The sequence below is a fragment of the Dryobates pubescens genome, chromosome 8, assembly GCF_014839835.1.
Source record: "Dryobates pubescens isolate bDryPub1 chromosome 8, bDryPub1.pri, whole genome shotgun sequence".
Classification (NCBI taxonomy): domain Eukaryota; kingdom Metazoa; phylum Chordata; class Aves; order Piciformes; family Picidae; genus Dryobates; species Dryobates pubescens.
In genome coordinates, this window is record NC_071619.1 from 23,773,610 (window position 1) to 23,786,496 (window position 12,887).

The 12,887-nt window shown below is 39.8% G+C and overlaps 1 protein-coding gene across 1 annotated transcript; it reads right to left on the reverse strand.

Moving 5' to 3' along the window:
* Positions 1 to 878: 878 nt before the first annotated feature.
* PLAC9 (placenta associated 9) lies at positions 879 to 12,562 on the reverse strand. The gene is made up of 4 exons (XM_009898934.2): positions 12,314 to 12,562; positions 2,960 to 3,060; positions 1,906 to 2,023; positions 879 to 1,463 (listed from the first exon to the last, which is right to left on the reverse strand). The coding sequence occupies exons 1-4, from the start codon at positions 12,369 to 12,371 to the stop codon at positions 1,453 to 1,455; spliced, it is 288 nt and encodes a 95-aa protein (XP_009897236.2). The 5' UTR covers positions 12,372 to 12,562; the 3' UTR covers positions 879 to 1,452.
* Between the last annotated feature and the right edge of the window lie 325 nt (positions 12,563 to 12,887).

Sequence of the window (12,887 nt, forward strand, 5' to 3'; positions counted from 1 at the left end):
GCTTTTATTTTGTATAAACATTACATGCCATTTTCATACAAGTTTTATATATATTGTGTGCTGAGTTGGTTTCATGCTAGCCTATTCCCTGATATGCAGAGAAACCAGCCTTGAATTTTGGTGTCTGGTCAAGACTGTTTTTAAGTTTTGTCAAGTTCTGTTTTCTTTCCCCGATTGTTTTTTAAGAAAGGTGTGTTCCACATTTCAGTATTGCTAGGGCAGCTGTCACAAGGCAGTAGTAATGTTGACAGTAGTGAAAATTCTGTTGTGAAGTTTTAAGGTTTTGGATTGTGACTTGTATGTATGTAAGAAGAAATTACTAAATTAAAGCTATGTATCTTCTAACTCTTTGCAGACTGTGGGTTTTGGTATTCATGTTAATGCCTGTGTGAGTGAGCACTCAGTTTATGTAACAGTCTTTATTTAGAAGTTCTTTGCTTGAATCCATAGAATTATTCAGAAACCGTTGTGTTGATAAAGAGTTTGGGACTTGTGTGCTATTGATGAGCAGTTTTCTGTACCTGATGTATGTAATCTGTACTTAACTGCTCAATATTTTCATTTCATATGTTGTAATTTCTCTGGCTCTTGGAAGACTATTTTTATTCTCTGCTAGCACAGACAACATCTTTTCAGCTTGTCATTCTCAAAATAGGAACATGTAAAGCAAAAATAAAGTACAAGGGGAGGAGGAAGTTTGGAGTGAGGTCTGTGAAAATAGACTGCTTGTTAATCAAGAATGTGCAAACTCCTCCTACTTCACACAGGTACATGTGCTCTCTCTCCATTCTCTAAAGGTCTGGCAGGCTCTCTTAGAAGAAATTGTGTTGCTGTTTGTTGTGGAAGAAAATGGGAGTGCCATGAGGGTGACTGTAATTCTGAATTGCACTGTCACTATGGCAAGGGAGAAGAGTAAAAAGAGTACAGAGTAAGATGGCTCTGCATACAAATGACAAATTCTGACTAGAACACACAGATAGGACTCCTCTTTCTGGTATTGGCAGTAATCTGATGTATGTTGAAAGCCAGAGCAGTTCAAATCTAAGCATATCTTGGGAGGAAATTGCAGATGACAGTGTCTCCTCACAGAATTATGCCAATATGGAGAGTTCAGTGCTTTGCCAGGGAAGGAGTAAGGTTTTGAATCAAGGGAAGGTTGTTAGCTGTGCTTAGTCCCACATCCCACCCAGTGTTGTAGTTTTTACTGAGAATGCTGTGTTCAAAATGCAGCTTTGGTAAAGTGGGGCTGCTGATGATTTAAAGGATGAAGTTCTGAAATAATGTCTGAAGGCAAATACCTGTTTATTATAAAGCACAGGAACACAGGAGGCAAGCTACAGCTGGGGAATTTTCATCTCTGCTCAAATTCTGGAAAACCAAACTTAATAAATGAACAAAAGTGCAACTGTCTGACAACCAGTTACATCCAGCTGTCTTCTGTCTTTGCAGTGCTCAACTGGTATCTGTATAGAGAAGAGTCCATGTAATTATTTTTTGTTACAAGATCAAGTCCTATCTACAATTTGTGAGCTTTTCGGCAGTTGTACCAAGCACCATTTGAATAGCACTTACTGCAGATGTGCTACAATATGCTGAATTTTTATATTCTTTAGACCAAACATCCACAATTTAACAAATTTTCTGTGTAGCTCATCTATCTAACTCCTTGACTGGGTTCTTGTTTGGTTGGTGCTTGGGTTATTTCCACCTTATCTTACACTCCCTGCTCCCCCCCCCCATCTCTTTTGAAACCCATTGTCCAAACCTGGACACAGGATTTAAGCTGAGCCTTTAGCTGCACTGCATTGAATGAAGGATTTACTTCACAAGGGAAGAAAGATGACATGTTTGGTAATAGCACATGCAATGGTTGTTTCAACATAGGTCATCCCACTAGGTACTTACCATCATAAATGTCTATAAGTGGGGTTCCTGGAGCGATGGGGATGTTCGGTGTCTCACTGATGATGTTGAGGAGTGATTTGACTTCTGATTCTAGATGCTCCACTGTTTTTATTACCTTCTAATGGAAAAAAAAAAGGAGACAAATGGAGACAGGGTGTAGTCAAAGTGTCAAGTGGGAGGAATTGTAACAAATATGTTAGAAGAAGTGCAGATTTAATGTCCCATAATGGTAACAGCACACTTAATTTATATTGCGCATTGCAGGTTTCAGTATTTATTGTGTTATGCTGTCCTCTAGTGGCTTGAAGTATTAAAGCTTTGTTTCTCAAGAGATATAAAACCTCTGAGTAAGGAATGACCCAGAATTTGACTTGTTGGAGAGAGCTTTGCATTAGTTTGTTTTTAATTCTCTCGCATTTCTGAGCCATGATCATATCCAAGAAAATAATTTACACAGAAGATGGGAATAGTTGATGGAGTGGAAAGAAGAGGGCCAGGACTAGTGTGAGAGAAGTAACATTGCCATTTGAGAAGCAGCAGCATGCAGTATGGCAGCTAGCAATAGTTAGCACTGGACACATCTTCTGAGTGATTAAGACAACAAGAAAAACAAACAAACCCCACACAAACAACAAAAAAACCCCAACTTGGCAGCTTTTGTAGAATCTCGGTTACAGAGTTCATTTAGTTTCTGAGTGTCTGCAAGAATAAGCAGAAACTCCTCTGTCAAGTCCTGGAGTCACCTGTGGAATTCACATCTAGCCATGAGCAGATGTGAAACTTTACAGGTATCAGTTCTGAGATTGTGTTAAAGGCACAGTTACATACATCAGAAAGGGCTGATCTGTAATAGTGACTGTTTAATCAGTTGTTTGGAATTCATCAACATCTTTCTGGTAATAATGAGAAACCATGACATCAGAAAAAAATAGTCACACCTTGAACAGAATAAAATCAAGAAGAGACAGTGTCTAGAATACATCATTCTTTCTTTTGTCAAAAGGATGGCGCAGAAGTCTGGCGAGGTCCAGGAGCCATTGTAAATACCTCTTACCTCTTCAATAACATCTAACCGTCCGTGGATTGTGTCATGTTCATTACACCAGCTTTCTCTTCCCAGACTGCCAGGTAACACACTGACAGGGTCTGCAACAGCTGGAAAAACAGCCACAGTTAATTAGCAGGAGCTTTCTGATTCCTGAAGTATTTTGCCTGCTAAACAGCATTGTTTATGAAAACAAATGTGGGAGTCTGAGGTAGAAATGAAACCCTGTCCCAGTAACTATAGCTGTACCTTCATGCTGTGAATGTCTCCTTGCCTGTACACATTATCGTTGTTGGTTGGTTGGAACAAGATGTTTGCTCTTGCCAAGGATATGGTACTCTTTTGTGCATTGGTGTTTGTCGTACCTGTGTAGAATGAGTTTATATATAGATTGTAACCCTGCCTTTCCCAGTACAAAACCTCAGAATTGGAAAGATCAGCCTTACGTATCAGTTCCTCTTGGACTTTCTTCAGGTGTTGACACAGCAAAGCTTTAAAGAGTAGAGAAGAAGGGGAACCATAAATGTGTGTATAGCTGATGCCATTTGCTGACCAAGTCACTTGTATATAGAATCATAGAATCAACAAGGTTGGAAAAGACCTCAAAGATCATCAAGTCCAACCTGTTAGCCAAGACCTCATGACTACTAAACCATGACACCAAGTGCCATGTCCAGTCCCCTCTTGAACACCTAAATGATGCTGTATGCAGTGTCACTCACCTCTGTCAATTATCTCTGTTTACCTCTTGGTACTCAATGAGCTCTTGCTCTTTGAGTGTTTCATTCTGCTGGCTCTACCTTATGAAAGGTTGGTACCTCTGATGTCTATGCTTTAATGGAGACTGTTTCCTTTTCATAACTTATGCAACATTCAGTAGCATTTAGATTTCAATATGTGTGCATAGAAATGTAGTGGATTATTTTAAATCCTGCTAAGGTGCTAGCATATATTGCTTCCTGCAAAGTTAGGCCTTGTTCTCATTTGAGGCCTCTATAATCCTCTGTGAGGTTTCTCAATGAGAAAGCAGCAGTATCTCATTCTGTTGTTTGATTGTAACAGAGAGAAAGAAACTGAGTTTGTGTAAAAGTGAACAGTGAGAGACATAAGAAGATCAGCTAGTTCTTGCTTCAATACTGTTGTGCAAAGATAGTGGTTTGGAACTGCAGCAGTGCTTTACTGCAAGTCTGTGCCAGGATTTCTGGAGCGTAGGTATCCAGTGGTGGCAAACACATCAACAAGGATTGTAGCTATTGCAGTTTCATGGAACGAGAGATGTACTTTGAGTTGGAATGACTTTGAGTTTAAATTGGAGGGCAGTGGGTGGTGAGGAGGAGAGGATTAAGATGGGATTTGATGTACTAGGCATTATTCTGAAATCGGTTTTGCAGAACACAATTTCTGGTTGTTTGTGAGAAGATTTTGATTTAGTTGTTGGGTTTTGTTTGGTTTGGTTTGTTGGGTTTTCTTGTTGGTTGGTTGGTTTTGGTTGGGTTTTTTTGATGTTGGTTTTGTGTTTGGGTTTTTTTTATATGTTCACCAGCAGGTGGTGCTGTTAGGACAGAATCCCTTCAGAGAAGCCTGGTTAGGAATTTAGGTGCTTCGCGTTTCCTCTTTTTTTGCCTTTGTTATTGCTGTTGGTCTTTCAGGAATGTTGTTGCCAATGATTCAAGTGAACCATGCTAATTCTCTAATTCTCTATTTTTTTCCCCATTTTTTCCCCTTATTTACATGAGGATTTTTTCTATCATGACTGGGGCAATGTAGAGATACTTAAATTCTGTGACAGAACTGGAAGTTACAAAGCAGGACCAGTCTTTGTCTATGAACCTTGGCTTTTCTAACAACAGCATCATAGCAAGGTAAGCTCCATTGTTCTGTGAGACATGAGCAGAATTCTAGCTCTAGCTCTCAGCATCATGCCCAATTCAACTATATGCTGAACTAACACCTATTGCATTGGAGAGCAGAGGACCAAGGGCAAGCAGAAAGCATGGTGATGAGTTAACTGTGGATCTGTTGCTGACAGGTGGGAACATTCCCAGATCTAACTATAAGTGAGCTTTGAAGAGGCAGCAGAAATTATTAGGTGGACTGAAAATAAATGGAAGAATTTAAGAATCCCTCAAGAAGTTATTTTTCACTGTATTGACCCAGCTGTAGGTGTCTGGATACCAAGGTTAGGTGGAAAGTTTGGGTGAAGGCCGGAACCAGTGGTATGCAGTTGTTAAGGGATCTTTTGGCTGGTCTTGAGTTATCTCCCAGGCCTGTATAGTTTTGTCCATTCCTTAAAAATGGAAATGCAAGAGGGTTAGTGTTGGGTACCTCAAGTTAGTGTTTGCCATTTCTCTTTCTTTGATCATGCCTTTTTCATCATACTAGTCCATTAAAGAATGCTGAGAGCTCTGCTGTAGGAGAAGCGGAAGTAGCTGTTGATCCGGGCCAAATTGGAGTCTGACTCAGTGATTCTCTGGCCTTTCCATACTGCTAATGGCACAGTGGTCGTTCCCATTTGCACTGTGCAGGGAGTCCTTTCATCTTTATCAACAAACCTTAAATCCACCAAATTATTTCTGAAGCAGGAATTGTATAAAGCCTTACCCAAAATGCCCCTTCAATCATTGCTTTAGCTTAGCCTTTCTGTGTGAAAGAGAATTATGTTCAGCCCAAATCTCAGCACTGTGTGGACTTCAGCTCTAGGCAGGTGTACATAGATGGGGAGGTTAGGTGTGATGGATGACTTGGTCATTTGTTGAAAGCAGCTCATGCCATGATAGATACGTATAGCCAGCATAAGGGTTGCTGCATCTCACTGTGAGGTTACCAAAACACCGTACACTTTGTGTACACATGCATGTCTAAAGAACTAGGTAAAGGGGTTGCTGTGAAATGCAGGATTCAGTAGTGCTTAGTTCCTTGGGGTGGTTGGTTTCTCTCTTCTGATACAGAAACAGTTTTGTAGTGCTCGGAGCGCGTTGCTGTGTTACAAACTGTCACAGACTTGCCAAAGGAGGAAGGATCTCACATCCTGACAGGACTGTAAGATGTTACCCAGAACCACAGATCTAGTGCTGTGCCAGTAAAAAAAATCAGTAAATGGTGCAAGCCTCAGGAAGCACCTAATAGCTCTTGCTTGTGAGTGAGAAGAGTTAGAAACATGAACATGTTTAGTTCCCACACTTCACTTTAGGGAGGTAACCAAAGGCTGAAACCTTCTCAGCCAAGGGCCTGGGTGTCTATCTGGTTAGTGACTCTCATGCTGCAACAAAGGTGCTCTTGCACTTGCCATTGACCCATCACCACCATACTGGAACAGGGTACTTCAGGTGGGCAGTTGCTGCTGCTGGTTGGGCAGCCAGTGCTTTGGCCTGTGTGACTTTATTCTGTTTCTGAGGCTTGGCTGCTACAAATCCTGATTGTTATTTTGTTTTCCAACTTTAGCTCCTAACCCACAGCCTTTATCTCTGGGATGAGCTGTTCACGGGACACATCCGGCCCTTGTAAATATGGCATGCATCTGGGTCACTATTGCTTCAGCTGAATCGTGTGACCATAATTTCCATGTGTTCAAACAGAATCACATGGTGCCTATGAGTACTGCCCTTCTCTGTATTGCAGTTGGCAAAAGAAAATTACAGTCTGCCTTTGGCACAGAGCTTTAGCAGCATCTCGACCTCACCTAATAATAGCAGTCATCTTTTAAAGAGAAAAAAAAAAATGGAAGGCTGCAAATCACATCAGGAGAAGACTGATGGCCTTTGAGGGTACTTCCACATACCTGCTCTCTTTTTGCTGAAGAAACATTGTCTGTGTCAAAGCACATGCATAAATACAGAAAACTTTGACAGCAAATTTTGTTCTTTGAATGCAACAGTAAAAACTATTCTTTGTGTGCTGGATAAGGTGCATCTTGAAAATGTGTAGGTATTTACATTTTATGACAGTTTAAGCAAGTGCATAGGAGGCATATTTCAATGCCCAAAATATTTGATTTGAAGCTTAATGAATTACTTCAGGCAAATATATTTGTTGAAACGTTTCAGTATAGCAGAGAGAACGTTACCTTTCAGGTAATTTCCCATCTGCAAGTTCACACCTGATGCTTCCTGCAAGTGACATGATTAGTTCATTCTTGAACTCCATTCTATTGGTGATTATTTTCCATTAAGAATCAAAACTCTTCTTCAAGATAAGAAAATGATCCTTGATTTTTTTCATCTGTGATGCGGCGTTGATGGTGCCCACAGAGATGGGTAGTTCTAGCTGCCCTGTTCTGTGATACAGTCACACAACAGCAGAGGGAGCAGGAAAATGGAGAAGGTCTGAGTTAGTTGCTAATGAAAATGCTTCATAGAATATGCTTAATGTGTGAAAGAACTGTCATAATGAAGAGTAAAGATCTATGCATCATGGTCAGCCTGACTGTAGAGAACTTGATCTTACAGTAGTGGATAGAGCAATGAAGTAAGAAGTAAACCAACCTTAACAAACAGGTTAAAGAACAAAGACATCAGTTTTAGAGTACCTCTCAGTTAAACTCCTCTGCCTTCTTTTTATTTTATGTATATTTCCCCAAGGCGTTGCTTCTACACAGTCCTTGAAATCCCCTGTCTATCTGAGCAAACCTCAACAACAGTCTCTTCATGGACATTCAATGCTGATACTAACAGAACTGAAGTATGCAATCACACATATCTGGTAGGTTTTTATATGTTTCTTTCCTAAAGATGCATTAGTGATCAAACCGAAGTTACAGGCTTGATACAGAAATTACTGGGTTGGATTCTTTGGTGTGCATTGGAGAAGGTCAAACTGAGTGAACATAATGTTCTTTATTGGTCATAAAGTCTATAAAATTCCTTTTGCATCATTCTGTGATCAGTGTGGTTTTGAAAATTAACTGAGAAATCATGTTGTGCTCAGTAAGGAAGGAGGAGGGGTAAAACAAAGTAGGCCACAAGCCAAATGAAAGACAAGTGAGATTGAAACAGGAACCAGATGGCAAACAAGGAAGCCTGAAATCATGTAATACACCAAGGGGAATAAAGGAGATTGTGTATAACTCTTCAGGAAAGCATGCTGTGCTGTGTGTTTGTGTTTGCACTGACTTAAGTTTAGCAGTATCATTTTATTTCTGGATAAGTGGGCCACATAAATAAATTCCTTGTGTTAATTATTTGTAGAATTAATTTTAGAAGATAAATAACCATATCAGAAAGTCATGTTCCAAACTTGCTACTGTTTATCAAGATGTAGAATACACTATTATGGCTATTATTTCGGATCCTACCTCAGTTAAGATTGAACTAATTTTGTTATTTTTTTTCCTGACAGAGAAGGACTAATGAGAAAATTTCATGCGTTGTGGGATGTATTAGTGATGGTAGGTCAAGATATCAGCCTACCAGTTCTCATTTCTGTAACTTGTCTGTCCCATCAACCTACATGTGAAACTCCATGTGCTTGTGAAAGAGGCAAAATCAGAAATGGGACTTGATAGACATTTCCCTGACTAGGAGATGGCTGCCATGGAGTCCTGCGGAAAACCGCTTCGTTTGGAGGAAGATTTTGCTATTGTGTTTCATGTCATTCTCCTTTCACAATGGAGCTTCAGTGGTGGAGCTTGAGGGGAAGTGTACAAGACTGGAGATAGTTTATGCTGCTAGGAGGTACTTTTTTCCCAGGAACAGCAAAATCTGGGGCCACTGCCATGGCTCTCTGTCAGATGCATAATTACTACTTGAAAAACCACTTTTCTTCTGCTGCTGTGTTGGCATATTTGTGATTGTATGAAGCACTTTATTTAGTATGTTTTCATTCAGTGGAAAGAGGATAACACTAAAATGTTCCTGTGAAGGAGCTCTTCTCTTGGAATATGTTTCTATTATGCTGGTTTTCTGAACAAGCAGCCAGAGGATGTCCTTGTGCATGCTGTTGCAATAGAAAATGGCTGCAGGGAATTGGACTGATAAGACTTCTGAGCTATATAATTTGCAAGTAGGTTACTCTAATTAATGGTGTGACTTCTGGTGGGATACCCTGACACTTTGGGCTGCAAAGAAAAGTTTCTCTTTTTTATTTCTATGTAGATATATAATTGTTTTATAGCTAATATTAATAATAGGTTTATAGCTAGTAGCAGTATAGGGCATATTTATGTGTGGAGAAGGGAAAGAGGATCTGCTTTAGCATATGTAAAGAATGTAAATTGCGGAATGAGTGAGCTTAAGGCTGGTTTGAGAAGGGATGTGGTGAGACACATGAGTGTTTGATGATACCATCAATTTGAGGATGACCACTGGTATTTGGAGGGGAAAAAGAGTTTTTAAGTTTTATAAGAACATGGCTTTTGGTCTGAGATATGGGTTTGGGAAGTGAGTGAGGTGAATTTGTGACTTAGTAGTCAACTCTGTTGTGTAGTTTGCATATTTGTAAGTTGTGGTAGTAGAAATACAATAGCACAGTGAAAGAATATCCTCATAGCATTTTTTTCCCCTAATATTGGAGTCTAAGAACTTGCTTGAAGAAATATTTTTCTCTAGCAGACAGTTCATGTGTTCTGCAGCAACTCAGGATCACATGATAATAGTGATATATCTATATAGATATATAGGTGTAAGTATATAGCAGTACACATACACATGAATACTAGATCCTGGCATTCACAGACAAGACTTACAACTACTTCAAGTAGAGGAGATAAGGTGTGTTTATAGATACAGCTGCATCCTGCAGGTGAACAATAGGAGTCTAAACCTCTGATTTACTTTTTGAGTTTGATATTAAACTTTACTTTACAGGTAAAGGTTATGAAGTCCAGAGAACTTAAATTCCTTTAAATATAACAAAACACAGGGGGTTAGAGCTATATAAAATCTGTTAAAAGACTCATTTTTGTACAGAACTCCTATCTTCAGGTGCTTCCTGGTATTAAGAAACATATCTACACCTGGGTACCCTTTGTTGTGACAAAGTTCTTTCTCCTTTCTTGTTGGAGCTTGGAGATGAGTGTTTTCAAAGACTACAGTCCTTGCTTTGGAGACAATAATGCCAGCAGATTTGTGTAAGGACAGAAAATACCTATAATATAGAATATAGGTTAAACCACTGCTAATTCATTACTAGAGAAATATGAGTCCCAATATGGTTTTAAATGTGGCATCTCTCTTAGATTTAATGCAGTAGTGTAACCTTCTGGAGGCAAAACATTGTTTTGTGAGAATGCAGGTGGTCAGTCTGGGACAAAATTAGGCTGTTCTGTTTTTCTCTTCAGTTTCTAGGCAGTGGTGGTCTACCTTATAGGTCTTCTTAGCTTTGGTATTGCATATGGATATTGGAGGATCCAAAATATTCTGAGAAGTCATATTATGTTAGCTGAAGAAAAACATTCTTGGTTTACTTGAATTTGTAGTTAAAACCAAATGAAACCTCTACTGTTTAAAGCCAGATCTCGCTACAGGGTGGAGTACGGAGTAGCAGTTGCTTCTACTGGAGCTCTCCTGTTTCTGTCTCCCTAGTACTATACTTAGTATTTAGTTTGCTCAGGTAAATGGAGCATGCCAGTGAGGCCAACCTGCTTTCCTGCTTGCCAGGTACTTGTTTACCTAAGAACTCCTGGCCACCACTCTGCTACACATAAACATCCAGCACAGACTTTTCTGTTGGAGTGCTACACAATTTGCCCAGAGGTTTTTGTAAGAATGGAAACATGTTGAAATGAGGCAGGTATTGAATGCTCCAAGCTACATTGTCCATATACGAGCAGCACCCCACAAACTGAACCAGCAACAACAGCAAAGAATAGGAACTGTGGCCACTAGGCAGGAGCACATAGTTTACATCCAGAAAGTCCCTTGCACCAGCCTCTCTGCCTGAGCTGTTTGAAGGCTGAGATCTATGACTATGAGGTTTGTTCATATTAATGGCTGAATTATAACATACATTCTGCTTTGGCCAACTTGAACCATTTTCAAGAGGAAAATGTGGGAGCTGGGAGGGAGAATCTATAAGGAATTAAAAAGTTTGATTCCCTGACTCAAAAGTAGCAAAGGGCAAGTGGAGATTACTTTTTAAATACTTGTCAGCCAACCAGGATACTCCCCTGGCTGTAAAAGACACAAAATTTCCCATTTTACATAAAATACACCATTGAGACAGTAAAAATTATTCCCTCAGTAGCTAGCACCTGGCATGATACTGAATACTAGTCTCTGCTGCAGTTATTATTCAAGTACTGTTCTATTTAACTGGCTTTTATATGAGTTTGCTAATGATTTCAGCTTTAAACCATAATTTTGGGGGAATCAATTAAAACATTATTCTAGCCTTTTTTTTTTCCCCATGTGTGAAGCTCACAAAACTCTCAAGCGAATAGTGAGTACTTGTACTTGTGAAATGAAAACAAGTTAGAGTGCCCTTGCCAGTGCATTGATACTTCAGTTCATCACTAATAAACATTAGAAATCCAGTTGGGTGGGATGGAGTCAGGGCAATGAAGAGTGACTAGGACTTGTAGGTGGAAGAGACTAACAGTTTTTAAGTTACTGTTTTAGTTGTAATGTAAACTTACTTACCCTGATATGAAATACTAACATTGTGTGTTGCTAGAAGAGCAGAAGGAAAATAAAACTGGGCTTTAGCTAGCAGGAAACACCTAATACAAGCAGACAAGGAAGCCAGGTTTGTGGCTACATGGGGACTGTTAAACCCTGGAACTAGACAAAATGAGTAGCTTCGGTCACACTGTCAGCTATGGTGTGATTACAAGTTATTCCAGTGCTAATCTGCTGTTAATGAAAGTATAATTCAGATACAAGCATATGAGATGTTTTGTGTTTATACTTCATGCTCCCAAGGCATTTGGAAATGTCCTCCAAAATCTCAGTAAAAAGAAATCCAAAGCAGAAGAGCATAAAATGTTGTGCTGTTACCAGCAAATCTAAAATGAAGGGTTTGAATATAGGAAAATCTTTCCCTATTCACCTTGAACTTTGATCTCATTCCTGAGTGGATTAGTGTGTATGTTAATAAGGCAGCCAGAATATTAATTATGGACATGCAAGGCACTGGCTTCAGCCCTTGCATGTAGCTCTAAGTTTCTGAAAATACAGTTATAGTCTATCCCATGAAAATTCTCTACCAAAGCAGTATGCTTCCAGGATGATTTCAGTAGCACCAAAACTTTGAGTTCTTCCTATTAAAAACAGTATTCCCACAGAATTTCATCACATGCCTGTATGACCTTCATATAAAGCTCACAAAGTAAGAGATTCTTTACCACCTTCTCCTCCCACCTCATGCAAAAGCTTTGACCATGCTACATTTAAGATACAGTTTCTGCTTTGCAGTCTTGGAATCACTTACCTAGAAGATCTTGTTCCTGCAGGACTAAAATAAAGGCCAGTGCCCAAAGGCAAAGCATGGTTTCAGCCTCTTCAAGTTGTGCTGTAGTCCTAGTGGAGAGCCCCACAGCCTCCCTCCCTGGTTCACGTCAACTACTCTGTCTAGGCGTTTGTGCTGACAGTTAGCCAGAGTGAGGAGGAAATATGCCCAGGCTGAGCCAAGAATCTTGAGCTGTTCTTTTCTGCTTCCCTCCTTTAAAAAAACACCCTTCCAGCTCTATGCAAAGTCCAGTTACCCAGGCAAGCTGGCAGTGGTCCAAGCTCCCCAAAGTGTTTTGGCTGTGTTTTGTTTTTTGGGTTTTTTTACCCTTCTATTTATTTACAGAGACTACAACTGGAACGTGCTGAAGAACTTTGGATTCTGTAAATAGAGCAAGCAAGGAAGAGAGAAAGGAGGAGGAAGGGATGCTGGATGTTTCTTTCCATCTAGGATTTCATCCAGGGTGGGGAAAGCAGGAACACTGAAAAACACAGTAACTTAGATCTTGTGAGCTTACAGGGCTTTTCCCATTGTTGTCATTTTGAAGACTGCAGAA

Coding starts and splice junctions, on each gene's coding strand:
- PLAC9 (XM_009898934.2), bottom strand. CDS start 12,371: ATGCTTTGCCTTTGGGCACTGGCCTTTATTTTAGTCCTGCAGGAACAA. Junction 3,061..12,313: donor GCAGGAACAAGATCTTCTAG/GTAAGTGATTCC, acceptor CTGTTTTTCCAG/CTGTTGCAGACCCTGTCAGT. Junction 2,024..2,959: donor GGTTAGATGTTATTGAAGAG/GTAAGAGGTATT, acceptor TTTTTCCATTAG/AAGGTAATAAAAACAGTGGA.